General features: G+C 41.9%; 2 protein-coding genes across 7 annotated transcripts in view; one reads left to right on the forward strand and one right to left on the reverse strand.

The window, feature by feature from the left end:
* Window positions 1-20,752, reverse strand: part of Map3k4 (mitogen-activated protein kinase kinase kinase 4) — an 80,485-nt gene that overhangs the window by 22,330 nt on the left and 37,403 nt on the right. For 4 of the 6 annotated variants that reach the window (XM_070010697.1, XM_070010701.1, XM_070010699.1 and 1 more), the window contains 12 exons: window positions 17,881-18,123; window positions 14,867-15,013; window positions 13,908-14,065; window positions 10,650-10,766; window positions 9,148-9,247; window positions 8,963-9,046; window positions 7,305-7,562; window positions 5,997-6,146; window positions 3,371-3,532; window positions 2,129-2,262; window positions 1,355-1,433; window positions 650-728 (listed from right to left, as the gene is read on the reverse strand). In XM_070010697.1, the coding sequence (XP_069866798.1) occupies window positions 650-728; window positions 1,355-1,433; window positions 2,129-2,262; window positions 3,371-3,532; window positions 5,997-6,146; window positions 7,305-7,562; window positions 8,963-9,046; window positions 9,148-9,247; window positions 10,650-10,766; window positions 13,908-14,065; window positions 14,867-15,013; window positions 17,881-18,123 (1,711 nt within the window). The remainder of the gene's footprint in view (window positions 1-649; window positions 729-1,354; window positions 1,434-2,128; window positions 2,263-3,370; window positions 3,533-5,996; window positions 6,147-7,304; window positions 7,563-8,962; window positions 9,047-9,147; window positions 9,248-10,649; window positions 10,767-13,907; window positions 14,066-14,866; window positions 15,014-17,880; window positions 18,124-20,752) is intronic. The other 2 variants (XM_070010698.1, XM_070010702.1) reach the window with 1 other exon arrangement.
* On the forward strand, window positions 2,450-3,067 carry LOC138818972 (large ribosomal subunit protein uL22). Its single transcript, XM_070010127.1, has one exon. The coding sequence runs from the start codon at window positions 2,486-2,488 to the stop codon at window positions 3,038-3,040; it is 555 nt and encodes a 184-aa protein (XP_069866228.1). The 5' UTR covers window positions 2,450-2,485; the 3' UTR covers window positions 3,041-3,067.

The raw sequence follows: 20,752 nt of genomic DNA on the forward strand, positions 1-20,752 counted from the left end.
ACACCTGTTGTTAGGCTATTTTCTGGAGCTATAAAGGATGCTTCTAGAAATAAAGATGGTGTTCAGCAAATGTATCGTTTATAAAATGTTTGTGTGTTCTGGATTTTCATTTTGGGGTGTTATTTTTACATGTGAGCATAGTTTTGTTTTATTTACAGACTATATCAGGAATGACATGAGACACAGTCTTTTCTTGACATTCTGACGTTTTGCGATACACTAAGTGTAGTTGAAAACTCCAGTATTTACTTTGACTATATAACTTGATCTTTTCAAACTAAAAAACAAAGAGGGACTTGCTACAAGAAGTAGAGATGCAGATATTGAAGAGAAGATGGCAGAAAATCAAGATTCTTCTCCAAGAATTATGAAAGAAGAGGCAGAAAGACCACTGACCCACCAGCAGAGGGGAGGCTCCTCCAGGCTCTCCTCCCCATCCACGAAGACTTTAACAGGAAGAGTAGAATGCAGTATTGGTATAAAGAAAAGCAAAGCAGCTCAACCTTACTAGCTATCGTGAAGGATTACTGTGGAGTTCTCCCATACATACCGCATCACTGTCACTGATTTGTCTCCTATCATTACAAATGACAGTAATGCCAAGATGGTTTGCTCATGGGAAGCAGAGGCTGCAGGAGAAATGTCTTACCAAGGTACAGACCTGTAACGGGGCTGTGAGGCTTGCCAATAACGTGGCCGATGCACTCATTCATCAAGGCTTGTAGGCTCTGTCAAAGGAAAATGGGAAAGGAGATGAGGAAAAAAGTGTACCTTTAATTGCATAAGCAGCACAAATCAGGCCTTCAGTGTATTTCAGAGAATACCATCTTGAGAAAGTATTTTTCAAAGTTAATTTAAAATATAAGAATAAACATAAGCACAATTGTGCATAACAATATACACAAATTACACATTTATAAAGTAAAGCAAATGAGCAGCTGATATGCATAAGCAAAGGACTTTTAACGGGAGAATAAAATGAATCAGTATCTTGAACATCCTTTGGATCTGATGGAATTGTTTAGAACAATAGTAGTGATATTTAATGGACAGTACACTCTTCAGTGATGACTGGAAAGAAATAACTGATCCTTATTCTTCATTAAACTTCCAAAACATCTCAGATGTGCCGTGCCTTCCAAGCACCTTGACACTGACTTAACTGATCACCACCGCTACAGAGACAAAGGGCATGGAAGGCCTTGCTGTGCTAGGAAGCATGCTTAAACTTGTCTACATCACTGGGATTACAGAGGCACTGTTTAAACTCATCATTATATATAAAATATATTACCCGGGAATTAAAAAATGACCAACTCTTTTGTTTCTTAATGAAAAAAATAAGTATCCATACCAAGAAGTCATCTTCTGGTAAAGCTGAGATGAAGGCAGGCTCAATAGCTTGTAGGAAATCAAATCCTTGGGTTGCCCACCTGCCATATGAAAAAATGTGCAATAATCACAAAGCAGCCATGAAAACATCACCACAGACTGAAACTCCACGAGAAAATACATTTTTCTTGACTTTATATCAATGCCTGGGATGAGTAAGTTTATAGTGAGGTCTTTGGAAAAAGATAAAATAGCGTTTTTTTCAACTGTTTATTTTGAAGCCAATTGAAGAGAGAAATGCCCATCTGAAATCCACTTAGTAATAAGCTTAAATTTAGTGAGGAAAGAAAAGAAGATTAGCAGTCAGGAAGACTTGTCAACCAAGCATGTGAACTTCCTAATGATAGTTTAGTTTGAAATACATTTTTTTAAAAAGTTTACTTAGAGTTATGGGGCTTTTCTTCCTATTTACGTATTTTTGTATTAAAAAAATACATCATTAGAAGTGGAACCAGCTATAGACCCAAGAGTAAAAGGCTTAATTTAAGTGCAAGCTCCAGTACTGGCACACACAATAAAGTCCTGATTAAGCCAGGTACCAGTGGCTCACACCTATAATAGATCCTAGCTTTTGAAGAGACTGAGATGCAGAAGATCATAGACCAAAGCCAGCCTGGATTAGAAGTCCACAAGACTCCATCTTTAAATGATTCGCTCAGAAATCCCATTTCCCTTAGAGGAACGAAGTATTACCACGGCCATGCTTAGCACTAGAAAGGTGATGCTGGGCTGTTACCTGGGTCTTGTTCCTCTTCCACTCTCACATTTGGTCAGGACGTAATTCATCCACTTCCGAGCAAAGCTTATATATTTGTCTCCGATCTTCTGTCTAAACTCTCCAGACATCAAACGAACAACTTCTTTATGATACTGTAAGAAAATTTCATGTCTATTTACTAAGAAGCAAATTATTATAGTAATACCTACACACTATGATACCATTTCTGCCTAACTAAAGTATCATTTTCTAATATATTCTCAATTATATAAAGAATGTCTCAAAGTTCAGTTTTTTGTGTTATTCGTAAGTTTATATTAAGAATGTATATAGGCTCTTCCTCTTCCTGTAAGCGGCCCTAGGTGACCTGTGAAAATGGTTCGCTACTCTCTAGACCCAGAAAACCCCACAAAATCATGCAAGTCAAGAGGTTCCAATCTTCGTGTACACTTTAAGAACACCAGAGAAACAGCCCAGGCCATCAAGGGTATGCATATCCGAAAAGCGACCAAGTATCTGAAAGATGTCACGTTAAAGAAGCAATGTGTGCCATTCCGGCGTTACAATGGTGGAGTTGGCAGGTGTGCCCAGGCCAAACAGTGGGGCTGGACACAGGGTCGGTGGCCCAAAAAGAGTGCTGAATTTCTGCTGCACATGCTTAAGAATGCAGAGAGTAATGCAGAACTGAAGGGTTTAGATGTAGACTCCCTGGTCATTGAACACATCCAGGTGAACAAAGCACCTAAGATGCGCCGCCGAACTTACAGAGCCCATGGTAGGATTAACCCATACATGAGCTCCCCCTGCCACATTGAGATGATCCTTACTGAGAAGGAGCAAATTGTTCCTAAACCAGAGGAGGAGGTTGCACAGAAGAAAAAGGTATCCCAGAAGAAACTGAAGAAACAAAAACTTATGGCACGGGAATAAATTTAGCATAAAATAAATGCAAATAAATCAATGTTGGTTATTGTTATTTAAAAAAAAAAAAAAAAAAAAAAAAGAATGTTTATAATATTCAAAATCTTTCACAGAAAGTTTTAAATGTAGTAGATAGCCATCAGCACAAATAATATCTGGGCAACTGACAGTTTGAAACAAAACAAATGTTTCTGCTGTCCACCGGCAGAAGAGATGACATTCTTGGCCAGACTATGACTATAATTAACATTGAACTTCCTGTAAAAAATTCAGAATACTTTCTGTATGTTACAAAGCAATTGCTAAGCTGTACTTCAGTTTTCCTCATTTTGTACCTACTTCAAACCCAAAGTTGTACCCCTGGATCATTGCTTCTCGGTAGTACTGCTGCAGTGTGACGGATTCGGATTCATCCACTTCTGCATCGAATTCTGATGTGAACATGTGGTCTACCCGGTCAATGGCATCACTTATTCTGTTGCAGAGCTCCAGAGCATCATTCTGAAGAGGTCCAAACCACAGTCGATCCAAATGAAGCAAGGAAGAGTTCATTCAAATATTATAGTCACTGCAATCCATGGCAGTTGTCAAAAATGACTTAATACAGAGGAAACTGTATTATTTTCATTGTCATCTGTTGGAGGCCTTTTAGCATCTTATAAAGTGCAAAATTGACAAAAATCCATTTAAAACAATAATGATCAACTGCAATCTGTTCTTGAACAGATGTTGGTGTTTTCAGTATTTCTGTGTACCAATCACTACAGATATTATGGTAGTGCTTAGAGTCACTTTCAGTTACCAAAATGGAGAGGTAGAAGGTACCACCATCTAGTGGGTAGAGACTGTCAAATATCCTGCAGTGCATAGATCACACCCCACAACAAAGGATTACTGGCCTCAGATGTCAATAGCACAGAGGCTGAGAAATCTAGCCTTCATTCAAGCTTTTATTCCCTCTCTAAGCAATATCACAATAGTTCAGATTTGGTCTCTCTTAGTTCAGATTTGGTCTCTCTTCCCACTTGACCTTAACTATAAGTACGTGTGAACTTATGTAAGCATGGCATCCACATATCATTATACAATGTCCTTCCAAAATCTTTTCTAACTCTTTTTTTTTTTTTTTTTGGGGGGGGGGGTCCAGTCATGGGGCCTGAACTCTGGGCCTGGGCGCTGTCCCTCAGCTCTCTACCACTTGAGCCACAGCGCCACTTCCGGCTTTTTTCTTTTTGCTTATGTGGTGCTGAGGAATCAAACCGAGGGCCTCAGGCATGGAAGGCAAGCGCTCTGCCACTGAGCCACCTTCCCAGCCTCTTTTCTAATTCTTTGAGGAGTAGAAAATAAAATCTGATGTAACTCCACAAACACCTGTGCTCACCCTAATTCACTAGTCATATCTCCTGTTACTTTGCACTGAACACACGAAGGTCCAGCCAAAGCAGAATAGGAAATATTTAGTGAACAAACCATAACTTTGATTTGTGGACACTGAGGCTCCAATGTTCCTTTCGTCAGCTGCTTCTCAATCCACACATGTTGTCACCCTCCCAAACTGATGTGCCACCACAGTGTATTTTCAGACACTACTGGGAGGCTCTACCTTCTCGCATCTCTGTACTTCAGTGGGACCATTCTGATCCTTGGGTCTACCACCTCCCTAAATTCAATGAACATCTTAAAACTTGTGCATTCTCAAGAATACACTGGCTAAAACTAAAAGAAAAAGCTTTTCTTTTTCTTTTCTTTTTTTTTTTTTTTGCTGTGGTACTAGGTTAAGACTGTAATATATAAGAGATACATAGACAAATAAGACATGTCAGATTGACAGAAAAAAAAAAAACAACAAATGTTTATCAACTGACAAACTTTTGGGGACTGCTGTTCCTTTAAGAGTCACTCCTTGAGCTGGGCAGCAGTGACTCACAGGTATAATCCTAGTGAGACTGAAAAGGATAGCAGTCTGTGGCCAGCCTTGGCAGCAAGTTCTCTCAACAAAAAGCTAGACATGGTGACACATGCCTGTTTTCCTAGTTGTGAAAGGTAACACAAGCAATTGTGCCCAGAAGCATGCCTGGGTAGGAAGCAATCTCAAAAATAACCAAACAGGGGACCGGCAAGGTGGCTCAGTGGTAGAGCGCTTGCCTTGCATGCATGAGGCCCTGGGTTCCATTCCTCAGCACCACATAAGCAAAAAAGAAAAAAGCCAGAAGTGGCACTGTGGCTCAAGTGGTAGAGCGCTAGCCTTGAGCTGAAGAGCTGAGGGACAGTGCCCAGGCCCAGAGTTCAGGCCCCACGACCAGACCAAAAAAAAACCAAACTGGCACTATGACTCAACAGTAAGTATACCTGCCTAGCAAGTGTGAAGCTGTAAGTTCAAAACCTAGTACAGCATCACCCGCCACCACCACTCCCCCGAAAAAAACATACTTTAGTGTGACTAAGAAGAACAAGCTGGTGGCCTAGAGGAGAGCGGGACTGATAAATGGGTATGAAATACAATGTTGAAGACAGGAAAAAAAAAATGGAGAAAGCATGAAAGCCTCTGGTTTAACATAAACCTTGGGGGTCGTTGCCCCTATCTACAAATGACTTTAACCACTATGGTTAATTTGGCTTAATCATTAGTTAAATGAAGCAACTGATACAGAATACCTCCAATAAACGCTAATGGAGAAAAAAATCTGCATTAGGAGGGAAGAGACCTAAGCTTTTATCACTAATAACTAGCAATGTGATCACTATAAAGGTACCTAGCTGCTCAGTTTCCTGCTGCTTCCAATTCTAAAGGCCTAGATTTAGGAAAGATCCAGGAATTTCCCAGTACACAGATATCTGAGCGTACTACAGCGAGAGAAATAGAGCCATGGTCCTTACATGACACTACAGCACACCATCTGACTCCTCCACAGCGCTCTACCCAAAGTCAAGGCCATCGGCCACAGCAGAGGGGACAGTAGAGTACCTTGAGCTGCTGCAGAGCTTTGGCGATGACCGGCTGACTAGATGTCTGCTCGTGGCGCAGAGTCATCAGCCCCTCGATGGACTGCTGGAAGGCTTTCCTCTGACTTGTGAGATGAGCAGACTGCATAACAACTAGAAGAAAATTCTCCACCTGGGAGGAAAACCAAACAGTATAAAAAAGCAAACCAGTGACTGCTTTCCCACCTTAGTGCAGCCACCCTCAGCTACCAGCCAACAGCCACCCAAATAGCCACCTGCAAGCAAAGCTTCCCACGAGCAAGGCACCACAATGGTCGGAAACATCCCGGTTCTTCGGCAAAGGAGAGAAGAACACCAGGGGCCTGTGCAGATATGGCAGCTTTGAAATACCCTCACACCCCCGTAGTTCTGCTAGTGTCCAGTGTGAGTGTGCTGTGTGTGTTGGAGCAACACATGAAGACAGGAGAAACAGGAATACAAATACGATCAGATCAGAGGCCTAGCATAAATCATTATTGAGACTGCATCTCTTTTATTCTTTAAGAGACAGCCACTCCCAAAACAAGTATAGAACTGGAAGGGAAAAGGTGCGGCTTGAAACAGGGAAACCAATGATAAGGAACTGCCATCCTTCAGGAGAGGGCCAGTGATGCTGTGGCTGTGCTGGTGGACCTGGGGGCACAGGAGAAGATCATTGGCTAATCAGGCTTCCCACGGTCAGGGCGAATGATAAACAGGCTGGCAGGTTGCATGTACACTAGCTGTCACATTTCTGGGTTAAACACACGAGTGGGTGGTGTGTGCTTCACTCAGGCAGAGAAGGCAAGAGGAAAAACAGATTTGTGAGGTGGAAGGAGATGGCATCTAGCATGACTGACTCTGGTCAGGCTAACTCCAGATTCATGTGAGCATTTACCATTGCTGTTCCTAAGATGACCACAGGATGTGTGAGAAGGATCCTTTAGAAGCTGTACTACTGAGTGAAAACGAACAGCCAGTTAACAGAGCACCCAGGGAATGAGGATTTCTGGAACTACCCATTGTATTAGTGAGATGGTGCCTTGTACAGCACAGGCCTCTAAACCTGAGTGCAAGACTGAGCTGAGGAAACGCATAAAAAAATAGATTACTCCAAATACTCCAGTATAATTTAACATAATTAACAGAGCTCAATGGAATATTTGAGTATAAATTAGGCTGCAAATTACCTCATAAAGCACTGAGGCATATTTCTAGGAAGTATATACATTTAAGGTACTAGAGATTCACTACTCCTGAAAGTGTTCTAAGTAGCAGAGGTGGGAAGCAACAGACGAGCAGGAGAACCAACCTGCATGTTTTTCAGGGTGTCCACAGTCTCCACCTGAGGCACGATCTTGACAGGCTGAGCGTCCCACGTGCCCCAGCTGTCATCTGCTCGGTCCCCAAGTTTGGTGAGAAGCAGATAGGCGTCAATGAGCACATCGTCAGGGTCCTTTGAGCAGTCCTTCCCTGCGGCAGCATTGAGTAGCTGTAAAATAATACCCTTCTCCTCGGCAAGGGTGTCCGGAACAAACATGTGCAAGCTTTCTAATCCGGGAATCTGTACCTGGAAAAGAAATAACCCATTCTTAAATTAAGGAACACTGTACACACAGAAATGTTACCTACAAACAAACTAGCTGGGCAGTGGTGCACAAGCCTGGAAAGCAGGAGGCTGAGGGAGGAGGATCATGAGTTTAAGACCACCTAGATTAGTTCTACACACCAAGTTCAAAGCAGCCTGAGATATATTGTGCTGAGGTAAGGGATATGGGAATGAAAAAGGACAAACAGATTTAAGAAAGAGGATGTGGGAAAGGCAATCATCTCAACAATGAAGGGAACTGCAAGAAGCTCTGTGTGCCAGAAGGAAGAGGAAAGAAAAAAACTGAGAAGTCCCAGCAGTCTTCCCAATTATGGGACACTGCCTCTCTCACTTTAAGCAATGAAGCAGCTGATTTGGATGGGGGTGGGGGATAGAGAATGAGCCTGAAGCACCTTCCGTCAGTGCAAGTCCATCTGTGGTGCTTCTAAAGTCATCGGATGACCCAAGGGGCTGGTGTCACAGAAAGCCACCAAGCAATCAGTTCAACCACCACTACGATGCAGCCAACACATTCAACCCCAGCCCACTTCACCCTGGCTTGGCAGAAATTTTCCAGTGACAATATCACAAACAGATTCAAAAGTGATGAACCTCAAACGATTTCAAGAGGAGTAAACATGGGAATTCAAAAATAATTTTAAGCTACTGGTTTATGCCTATAATCCTAGTTACTCAGAAGGCTGAGATCTAAAGGATCAGGGTTTGAAGCCAGTCCAGGAAGAGAAGCCCATGAGCTTCCATCTCTAAAATAATCAGCAAAAAGCCAGACTGGAGATATTGATCAAGCAAGCAAGCCAAGCAAGTTAAAGGCCTAGAGTTCAAACCCCTGTCCTACCAAAATAAATAGATAAATAAAATACTAACGATAGGATGCTGGCATCAAAGAGTAATGTAAAACTATTAAGTTGCTTTAGGATATTTAATGGTGAAAAATAAAGTCATTGTTGTTTTTTGTCAGTCATGGGACATAAACTCTGGGCCTGGGCGCTGTCCCTCAGCTCTTCAGCTCAAGGCTAGCACTCGACCACTTGAGCCACAGCACCACTTCCGGCTTTTTCTGCTTATGTGGTACTGAGGAATAGAACCCAGAACCTCATGCATGCAAGGCAAGCACTCTACCACTGAGCCACCTTCCCAGCCCCCATTATTTAAAATAATTTGATTATCTACATCCTCTAGGGTAAGTTAATAAGAATGAAAAGGTTTATTTATTTTTTTAATTATTTCACAAAGGAATTACAAAAATTAAGCCCACAAATGGGGTTCATGTATGGTCTCCAAAGCCATTGGGTCTTTATGAAAACGTTTTAGGATAAAACAAGAAGTGTAAAAAACTGTCAAGCATAATCTCAGATATTCACCTTCACACATTGTTTTGCTTTCAGAACACCCAGGAAGTCTCTAACTGGGGCAGAGAGTACAAATTCTGCAGCAATCTCCAGGTCCTAGGAGGAGTGACAAAGAAATCTCTTTAGGGTTCATTTCCTAAAAAGTACAGAAGAAACCCAAGAATAAAAATAATATCTAACCAGGGATGTAAACTCACCTTTCTCAACATTTTAGCAAAGCCCAGTGCTTTCGAGGCTCTCTCTCTGGCCTCATGGAAGAGCTCCTTGAGGGCCCGGCTGATCTCTATGACGGACCTCCTGCCAGCAGAGGAAAGCCTGTCAGTGCATGTCAGGGCAACAGCATAGGAACAGTGAACCACAAGATGCTCCAAGTCCCAGTCACAGTAACCAGAAAAGACTGGGTGCTTTCAATGGAGTGAGCAGTCACTGAAAACGAACTCAGAATGTCACTAATGTAACACAAACTGTAATAAAGCATGATGGTGAAATCGCTAGAAAACTGAGCTTCTTGTTATTAGAACATTATTAAATATCCCTTACTGTGAGGAAGAAGTTTCTGAGTACATTTGCAATTAATTGCTTATTGCCCTTGAATGCATTCAAGTCTCTGACAGTCAGTTTAGGATCTGATTAAAAAGGAATGTGTGTGTGTTTATGTAGTATACATTATATATATATATATATATATATATATATATATATATATGATATATGTTATATATTGTACACAAACATATACACACACCACCTGGCAAGTGCCTAACAACCAGCTCTCGGGTAGCCATGCTGGCTGTGTGCCGGTGTGCGGTCTTCCTGTACTGACATCCTAACCACAGAGCCAGCTGCAGTGTGGGCACGAGAAGCCAGGCCAGCACAACACTGTACAAAGCAAGCCCCTTCTGGGGCTTTCTAACAAACAGCCATGTTCTAGTTCACCATCTTAATTAGTGTGTTTATATTGGATCTACAACATTAGATCTCAAAACTACAAGCCCTACAAACTGATAAATTCTATTTCTCAGCTATTCATTCATTTTCCAGGTGGAAATGTTTTCTTTAACCTCAGCATAGAGACATCCCTGGTGTTCTGAAACCCAAAACGTGTTTTACATCAAACGCTGAATGGTGACAAAAAACACTGTAGCTTTGGAGAAGTCAGTTTTATCTGAGCACTTGCTAAGATTGAGTCATGTATTACCAATATATGGCCACAAAACAGCTATTTGACTGCAATATACACCAAAGCAAAATAGCAATTTCAATAGTTTCACTAAAATAGCATCTGCACAGAACTGGAAGAAATTCAACAGATAAGTAAACATGGTTTCAGATACTTATGTATAAAGTTTAACAGAAGGAATCATCCAGGCTTAAAACCAATACTCTATCAAACATCATTAAAAGGTAGCAATGACTATGCAGACATTCTAGAAAACAGGCAAAGACATAGTTAATTATATTCATTTTCATGCAATTTTATCCCTTCCTCTGAATGCACTGATTTATTTTGGAAATAAATTCGGAGTTCATTTTCAAAGATAACTTCACATAAATCATATATAGACAAGACAGAAGTAAACAGTCCACGAGGTTGCTTCTCCGGATCTCTCCACTCAATACCATCTGGTTTGAGTGAGGCTCAAGACCACAACTAAAACCACATGAGAAAGAGAAAGGGGGTGGTGAGAACTCAGCCCACCTTATTTCATCGGAAGCGCTGCTGTCATCAGCGCTGCTCCAAAATTCAGCACAGCTCTCCTGCAGGCCAAATTCTAGGAAGCTTCCTGTAGATTTCAACAGCATCCCTGCAATGTCACTAAGGAAACAAAATAACAAAAATAAAACAAGGAAAACTGTTCTGGAACTCAAACAGTTCAGCCCTAAATACAGCAGTTTAAAAATCAGCCACACTGAGCATTATGATTAATATGAAAAGTAGTTCACTAGAATGTAACATATACCTATCCTTGTACTACTACCACACAATATTTCATTATGATCATAAATCTTAATTGCATGATGACTACAAAAATAGTATTTCCTTCTTAAATGTTCAAAATGGCACTTGTCTCAAATAAGGACGGGTAATGGGTCAATGTGACTGAAATACATATGTATGTATGGACAGAAATAGTATAATAAAGCCTACTAGAAGTCATGTAAATAAAATAAAAAAAGAAAAGGGGGATAGGAAAGCGTGATTTTATCATAATAAAACCCTTTCATATAACTAATACATAACAGTAAAGAAGCATAAAAATAAAAGGGTTCTAATGATTGGAAAGCAAAGTCAGTAAATGTAACTGTTTTCTCACATAATAGCTTTTATAGATGATAAACATGAAATACTCTACATAGTTCTTCTCATTGACTAAACAACCAGAATATCAGTTTAAAATAGCCAAGTATATTTAAAAAAAAAAACTAAATAGCTGTAGTAAAAATTCAGTAACAGTTCATTGATCTCAATAATGTTCAAGGAAAGGCACTTCAGACCTAGTAAAGGGCAGGTGACACATAACCGATGTCAGATGTGAAGAAAGTAAGTTATAGAAGTGGGCTGTTTTCTGAGGAGAAAGACAAGCCCTGCGGAAGGAAAAGTGGTTTGGTGTGCAGAAGACCTGAGGTGGGCCTGCTGACAAATGCCGCATGGAACAGAGAGAACAGGAGGAGCAGGGCAGGAAAGAAAATGAGGGAGGGAAAGAAAAGGCCAGGGAGAACAGGACAGGATGAAGGCACGAAGGAATGTCAAGCAAGACACATGCTCATGAATAAGAAACTGTCGGATGTGTGAGGAGCAGAGGGTGTTTGTGCTGCAAAGAGATGTCCACAAGACCAGAAGCAAACTGGGGCCTGCGATGGGGAAGAGGGCAGTGTAAGAGGAGGGAGAAAGAAGTAGGGAGAGGAAGCAAAGGAAAACAATAGTACTTCAGAATATTCCTCAGCGCTTTGGGGGCAGGAAGCTATGAAATACTTGTGGGTAGGAACTTTGATTTCAAACAAGCTGTGGCAGCTAAAGACCTGAAGGAAGTGGGGAAATGAGTCAGGAAGATAACTTAAAAGAGAGTCTGCTGGGGCAGGACCGGGGCCAGAGGGTTCAGAAGGGAGGCCCTCAGCTATACAGTAAGCACGGCACAGGATGGTCAGGACGAAAAGTGCAAGAAGCCAGCCTGTGGCCAGCATTAGGGACCACTGTTCAGGCTTTCTCACTAGACAGAGAGCTGCAAAATGTCCGGAGGAGAAGGGTCTGATATACCACTTCACAAGTGCTAGAACTGAGAATCAATGGCAGGAGATTCCGGCAAAAGGAGGCAGGTGCTGAGTGCTATGTGCTAATGGCAGCCAGAAAAGGCAGGTCGTCGGCAAAGGCCTAACTCTGGTCAAAGCTGCAACGACTGTGTGTGTCGGGAGGAGGGGTGAAACTGATTCCCCTGGGAAAGGCTGAGGGAGAGCCTGCTGCTGCCCCCGGCAGACAGGATGAGTCCAGGAGCAGAGCAGCAGAGACAGCAGTCCCCGGTTAGACAGCAGAAAAGCCCAGGGGGATTTTTAGAACATTAGAAAATTGGAAGGAAAAGCAAAAGATAAAAAGATGCTGACCAATGAAAGTGAAGGTTCAGTGAAATTACGTAATAGGCTCTGTAGTGAAACTTAGCAGGAACCTTTAACCATTTTTTTCGTTCAACAAAGCAGTCTGGACACGGAAAGTGCCAAGCGAAGGGATGACAAGGCAAGGCAGCAGAATGGTGGGGATTTCAGAAGGGAGTAGTGGTGACAGTGAAACCTGGAGGCCGCTGCCTGAGGAATGGGGGTGAAGAGACAAGCCAAGTTCACCGCTGGGAGGGAAGCTGCCATATAAAAACTGGAGATCCAGGAAGAAAAGTGGATACAGACTTTGAAACAAGCTGGTGCCAGTGGCTCACACCTGTCATCCTAGCTACTCAGAGATCTGAGGACACAGATCAAAGCTAGCCAGGCAGGAAAACCCATGAGATTCTTATCTCCAATTAACTACCAGAAAACCAGAAATGGAGCTGTAGCTCAAAGTGGTCAGAACCTAGCTTTGAGCAAAAAAGCTCAGGGATAGTGCCCAGGTCCTAAGTTCAAGCCCCACAACTGACCAAAAAAGAAAGAAAAGATTCTGAAATGCCAAGGTAGGCCAGTTTTGGGGAGCTACAGTCCTACAGTCTCAGAGCCTGTCAGGAAGGAGGGAGGTGCATCTGGGCTGTAATGCACACACACCTTATAAAAAGCAGTGAGAAGAAATAAAGCAGCTGAACAGAGGAGCAGAGCAAGGCTGCACCCAGGACCAGTCCAGGGCCCAGCGCATGGGACAGCGCTTCACCCGCACCCTGACTCCAAGCAAGCCAGACTGGAGCATCTGCAACAGAATTCAACAGTCTACCCTTGACTGGAGAAATGTGCTCTTTTCCTCAAACAAGCAGACTGTCCTCCTCTTCAAGTCCTGGCTCCAGTTCTATTCTTTCTCCATGTAGAAAACAGTGCAGACAGATGCTGCAATTGCATCACCTCTAACCACCATCAGTGCACAAAAACATACTTAAAATCTGAATGTTCCCACCAATACTGAAACACACAGGTCTACTCTACTCTTAAAGGACTTTGGCTCCCCTCCCTTTCATTAAAATCAGTGAAACAAAAGCAAGAGGATTCACTCTGAAGCAGTACACCTCAAGTTCAAGACTTCGGGGTAGTTAATTTTGGGGCGGGGGCGCTGGGGGCTGACTGGAAGCACCCCTGGCCTCTACCCACCAGGATCCATCAGCACCCTCCCCACTGAAGCCATCAACACCCTCAGAACACTGCACATGTCCCCAAAGAGGCACTTAGCAGAGAGGAGTAACATTGTTTCTGTGTAAACATTCAAACATGTAAAAGGAAATCAATGAGCAACTAGAGGGAGAGGAGAAAGGGAGGACGGAAGCCATAGGATTCCTACCAGAAAAGTTTTCCAGCCTGTGCTTCTCCTCCCCGTATATAATGAGTTATTTCTTTGGTGAAATTCCATTCTTCTTCTAACAAATTTTTTAAACTATGTGATGCTTGAGGTAATTGCTGTAGCATTTGGATCCAGCTTCTCATGTAATCAAAATATACCTTAAAATACAAAATTGTAAGAGATTTGAGAGAATTGACCAACTCTGAAGTTTATCTTGACTCTACATGAAAGCTCTACGTGGAAGGGTACGACTCATCTCTTCGGCATCCAGGTCCCTCCCTGAAAACTCTCTGGCCATCCCAGGCTGGCCCCACCCCACCTCAGCATATGTCTACTTGGCCCGGGCATGCAGCAGAAAGAAGCTACCAAAGCAGCTACCAGCCCCAGCAGATGAAGTTTCTTGTTCATCTTCACCAGTTCCAGAGCTATGCAAGGCCCCTACCACCTCTCCCAAGAATTACAAAAATGGCTGCTGTTAGGAGGTCAAATGCAACAGAACAGCTTTTTATTCTCTTTCTGGGCCATTCGTTTATACGACAGACTACCCTATCATTTTACAGTGATCTAGGCTAAGACTTGCCAAAAATGCCAACTTAGAAAATCATTAAGGACTTAAAAACAAATGTGGGCTTAGAAAAAAAGAATAACAGGGCTGGGAAGGTGGCTCAGTGGTAGAGCGCTTGCCTTGCAAGCCTGAGGCCCTGGGTTTGATTCCTCAGCACCATATAAGCAAAAAGAAAAAAGCCGGAAGTGGCGCTGTGGCTCAAGTAGTAGAGCGCTAGCTTTGAGCTGAAGAGCTGAGAGACAGCACCCAGGCCCAGAGTTCAGGCCCCACGACCGGACCCAAAAAATAAAAAATAAAAAAATAACAAGTATAATCTACCAGATGGAAGGAGCCGGGCCAAACAAAGCCTGCCACACTCACAGGTACACACAGGCAAGAGGCATGTCCCCCTTACCATCAACATCTTCTGCAGGTCCTCTTCAAAAGCATCGATGTTGCAGTCCATCTTCTCCAGGTCTTCCAGAACCTCTTGCAGCATGAACTGGTAGTACTGCTTCATCAGAAGGCCACCCTTCAGCACCTCCTTGCATTCTCTCACCAGCTGCAAGGAACAGATACAGCCCTGCTGTTCTCACATCCTACCAGGGTGGAGATTCTCATACAGTCCTTCTAAGAAATTCACAAATGGGGAACTCTGCCTCTGGGAAACCTGAACTTATTTCCAGATTTTTGACTGACAGTAAGTAAATATCCTAGTAGTCTCAACTAAGAACAAAATAATGAAAACAAACAAATTTACTATTCCAGAGTGGATACACAGAGGAAACATATACACAACTACTCTGCTAAAATACACTCTCCTACAAATAAAATTTGTGCTAAAATTCTACAGGAAAAAAGAAGACAAGAACTAAAAGGAGGGGAAAACCTAATGAATTTTTTTTTGGTCGGTCGTGGGGCTTGAACTCTGGGCCTGGGCACTGTCCCTCAGCTCTTCAACTCAAAGTGAGCACTCTACCACTTGAGCCACGGTGCCATTGCCAGTGTTCTGATGGTTAATTGGAGGTAAGAGTCTCACAGACTTTCCTGCCTGGGCTGGCTTTGAACCGCAATCCTCAGATCTCAGCCTCCCAAGTAGCTAGGATTATAGGCGTGAGCCTATAATGAAATTTTAAATTTTAACCTAAAATATAATGAGGATATGCTTACATACCACAGAATGTGGCACCCTTTACAATATTTAGCAGTTTGCCTACTTCTAAACTTGGCTTTACCTATGATGAGAAAAAGTCTAGTAAACGTATTGACATTGTTTTATGAGGTCGGGAATAGGGGAGAATAATGAGGAAATACTTCAATAGAGATAGATGATTTGCATGTGTAGAAATGTCATAATGTTACTCCCTAGTAAAACTAATGCATGCTAATTTAATAAAAGCATAGAATTACAAAAACAAGCATATAAACTGTAGCTGGAAGGAAAAGAAAACAAAGCAAAAAGATGGGCAAACGTGAAATATATTGGTTGGTCTAGTAGGTGATGTTGGAGTGGAGCAGAAAGCTGCAAGGAGACCACCTGAGGGTCCCAGGTCCCTCCAACATGGTACCTCAAAGCCTAGTCACACGACTGTGGTACAAGACGAATAGTCATGTTCTCACTCATATCCATACACGTAAGCTTGCTCTAAGTTCAAACCAGCTCCTCTGTTTACTGCTGTTTCACACTTAAGAAGTAAATGTTTAGCACAATGTTATTTAAAACAAGAGACTAAAAAAACTATAATGTGCTAAGTAGTGGAGTCATTAAAATTCTTATGTTTTAAAAAAAATCTATGGAGAAGTCATACACTTACACATGTGCACACTGGTACTTGTAGGAAGGTGCTTTGTGGAGAAAACAAAGGGCAACAGCAACGTGTTTCTGCACGCATCTCCCGAGTGGCAGGAGAAGAGCGTAATTTTTATTTCTGTGTCACTTTCTGTGGTTCTCAAATTTTCTACAACACAGATTGCTCTTACAGAAGTCCTTAAATGTTTTGTAAAATAATAATTATCATCAATGAGAACTGTGGCTACAGTTAAATCTACCAAAAAGTGTTCTGTTCACATTACATAAACACAAGTTCCTATATTAAAAGATATCACTTAGGTATTTATAACTGACCTTTAAAAATAACTGTCACAAAACTGTTATTCTCTTTGTACTCTAGTCATGCTTCATTAATCTAAGTATTATTTCTGTGTTTTTTTTAATTTCTCAAAGCACTTTAATGGAATTACTACTTAATCATCACAGAAACCCCACCAGCAAAAAGTGAACCCCATCTTGTATTACTGGGCTATATTTCTCAAGTACTTGTTTTGTAAGGAAGGGAACTGAGTCCTTCTCTAGAGGGTCATAGAGAACCACTACACAAAAAGGACAAGACAGAAGTCTGCATTGGCCAGCAAGGCAGGATGCACAGACAAGATGGTAGAAGTTAGTGGAACTAGTAGGAAACAGCTCTGGTTGGTGCTGACTACAAACTAATGAAGCAACAAGGGGCCATTTCTGGCAGGTCTTCTTACCCACCCTCCCCCACACCTAAACACAGGCCCTAGTTTGCACCTGCTGCGACCTGATTCACCCATTTTCCTTCCATCTGTGCTGCTAAATGCTGTCACTGACAGACAAGTGACTTTTAGCCTTCCAATTTCCACTTGGAAATGTGTCTACCAAACCACACCCATCTTTTGTTTGGGAGACAAGGTCTGGAAGTTTGTATTTTATACAGCTGAATGACAATCTGTGAATACAACAAAACAAATACAATCTTCAGTACTCACTCCACTCAAGAAAACTGCATCTAGCCATCCCTCCACTGCTCCTGAATATACCCTGACTTAAAATTCTACCTCAAATCCACAACAGGAAGGAGATTAGATACTATCCTTACCAGTGAAACTACACAATTGCTTAAGTAAGCAAAAGTCCAAACTATCTTCTCTGTATACTCTGAAGACTCTGGTGTGCATATATCTTAAATAGAACAAAAACTAAATTGAAACATCTTTTAAGATGAATCCTGAGGGCTGAGGATATATAGCGTAGTGGTAGAGAGCTAGTCTACTGCCAGGAAAGTCCGGGGATTCATCCTCAGTATTGCTTCTAATCATCAATAGTTACTAATCATCTGTGACTCAGAAAGAGGATACAGAAATGGGCTCTGAGTGTGGCTCAGGGTAAGCAAACTAAACCCAGGACCAAAGAATAAAAGGCTATAGAAAGTTACCTCATCACTTTATGTTTAATGCTTTTAGAACAAGGAAGTGGGTAGCAGAAAGGCTGAGCCATAATCTTATCAAAAAGAGGAGCTTAAAAATACTTTTGCTTTAGAGTATTTGCAATAATTGGGGAGGGGAGATCTTCACAAGAGAAATGGTAAGCATGTAAACTCACAGAACGATTGCTAACTCTTTGACACAAACCTGCTTGATACTCAGGAGAGACGGCTCTCCAGCAGGTCTCTGTTCCAACCGCAGCTTCAGACACTCGTGGATAACGTTCAGCAGGACTCGGCAGAGCACGAGGAAGGCGGGTTCAAAAGAGGGCAAGTCCATGGCCCTCAGCTCCTCCCAGGACACCGCGCTGCACCTCTGCTCTGCGGAAGGGGGCGTCCTAGACAGCTGCACATAATCCGCGCCCCACATGGGGTCTGGGAATTCAGAGAACTGCAGCGAAAATTCACAGGAGGTTAGAGGGCGCTAGGACCAGGTGTGGGCACAAGCTACTATTCTCTACCATCGGCTGAGAAAATGACAAAATTCTAATTTTGAAGGAAAGGAAATCTTTACTCATTCAATGCTTTCAACACAGATAGAGTTTTGCAAAAATTTTGCAAGTATTAGTAAACCATAAGCACTAAAACCAGGTTTTAATATTTTCCTCAACATGGTAAAATAATGTTTTTTTTTTTGTAAGTAATATTTTGGCATCTCCCTTAAAAGCTCACAGTACTTCATTTCTAAGATTACAGACAGTACTGTCGTCAGATTAAGAAACCAAAGAAATCACTAAAATTTGAGAAAAAGACTACAAATTTTGGAAACTGCTTGCCCCAAGAATCCATTTATGTCAACAAAGAAACCAGTGACTTGGACCAATTCTGTTCATTGTGCCAAGTTAACTAACGACACCCAGGGTTTAAAAGGCACTCCTGAGGTCACCCAGATTTACGCCACTTAATCACAGTGTGGCTTGCCCTCCTTTTGAGACGTCCCCTCCAGTCCTTACACCGGTCCCCATTCTTCTGGCAACACCATCTTGACCAATCATATCCAGAAGTCTTGCATTCTTTAATTGAAAAAGCGAGGTCATCAAAATTTGAAACCTCAATGTTTCTTTAACATCACCTCCTTCCTCCTTACACCTACCCTGACTCCGTGGATGTGACCGGTAGCTGGCCTTCCTGTCACTTTGTGAGCTCTTAACCACTCTCCCCTGTCCACACAGGAGCCACAGACAGCCTCAAACCCTAGCCCTCAGAACATCCACCTGAACACCGTCTGGTCTCAGCATTCACATGTCGTCAATCAGTGTTTGACTGTCAAGGTACCTCCTGCCCATCCCCCAACTAATGCCCAGTAGAATAAGGGCCAATACTCTGGGCCCTCCGTGTTACAGCACTCATGTTTCTGGGTCCTTCTACACAGGACCTCTGGGAGCGTGACCTTGCCCTGATGTTGTCCCGGCTGCCGGCTCACCTGGGAATGCCCCCCTTCACTTCCCTTCTCCTTAAAGAAGAGAAAGATAACAAAACTGCACGTCCTCAAAAAGCTTATTCATAAAATTAGGAGATAAAACAATGTTACAAGACTAATTACGCCTATCAGAGAAACAACATTTTTATAATATATTTTTCATATTTTAAAACCCAACAATTTTATATAATTCTTATAAAAGCTAAATTTAAAAAACAATACCTAAACATATTTTTTTTCTTGTGTTGAGAATCAAACTCAGGACATTTTACATGCTAGCTAAGTGCTCTACCCCTGAGCCACATCTATACTTGAAACCAAAATTTTAAAAATTATGTGCATAGGCTAGGCTCATGACTCAAGTGGTAGAACACTTGACTAGCAAGCACAAGGCCACGGCTTCAATCTCCAGTACAGGAAAAATGAAATAAATAGGCATTAAAATACTGTACATTTAAATAGGGATACAAGTGGAAGTGGACCCATTGCAACAATGAGATGTACAAGTCATTATGTCAAAAAACAAACTTTACAACTTTGGCAGGGTGGACGGGGAGGTATGGGAGGAGGGGGGAGGCGGGGGGGGGGGGAGATGGGAAGGGACAGGAAGGGGAAACAAAGGATGAGGCAACAATGCTTGATAAGAAATGTACTCAAGGGGCTGGGAAGGTGGCTCAGTGTAGAGCGCTTGCCTTGCATGCATGAGGCCCTCGGTTCGATTCCTTAGCACCACATAAGCAAAAAGAAAAAAGCCGGAAGTGGCGCTGCGGCTCAAGTGGTAGAGCGCTAGCCTTGAGTTGAAAGAGCTGAGGGACAGCGCCTAGGCCCAGAGTTCAGGCCCCACGACCGGACCCAAAAAAAAAAAAAAAGAAAAAGAAAAAGAAAAGAAATGCACTCATTATCTTGCCCATGTAATTGTAACTCCTTTGTGTGGTATTTTCACAATAAAATAAAAGCATTTGCTAAATATACAGCCCCCAAAAAATAAAATAAAATACAGTACAATTTTTTAAATAATTTATCTGTGAATGCATAAATAAATAAAATGTTGGACAGCCAGACAGCAGAATATTGTTGGACCATCAAAAGGAATTAGAAATAACATAGATGAACCAGTGGGGAAAAAAAATCAGTCGAAAAATGTAAACCTTGCAAGGTCTCAGGGAAATCCAGATATGCAGAAATGCTTGGAAACCATTAACATATTACAAAGTCGAATTGCTCAGAATCCTGGGACTGAACCCCTCTAACAATCTATAGCACTGTGATTTTGGAGACTGTTACCTCTTCTCTCTAAACAGTTTTGTTTGTAAACTGTTAATACTACCACTAGATAGAAAGACACATGGGAAGGCTCATTAATTGGTAATGTTTTGTCCATTCTACACACATTGAAGGTGTCTTGTGCTTATAGGACACAAAAAATAACATAATTACTATTTAACTCCAAAGACAAGATATTTCATTGGTCATTAAACTTATAAAAATTACATGACCATTGTTAATTCAACTCAAAACAAGAAAGTAACCAAAACATCTTCCTAATATTTGAGGTGATATGCATGGTAATATGCAAAGTGAGATAATGTCAATATTTTAT

This window comes from Dipodomys merriami, unplaced genomic scaffold (genome assembly GCF_024711535.1).
Source record: "Dipodomys merriami isolate MVZ:Mamm:240054 unplaced genomic scaffold, mDipMer1.0.p SCAF_8, whole genome shotgun sequence".
In the NCBI taxonomy this organism is placed as follows: Eukaryota; Metazoa; Chordata; class Mammalia; order Rodentia; family Heteromyidae; genus Dipodomys; species Dipodomys merriami.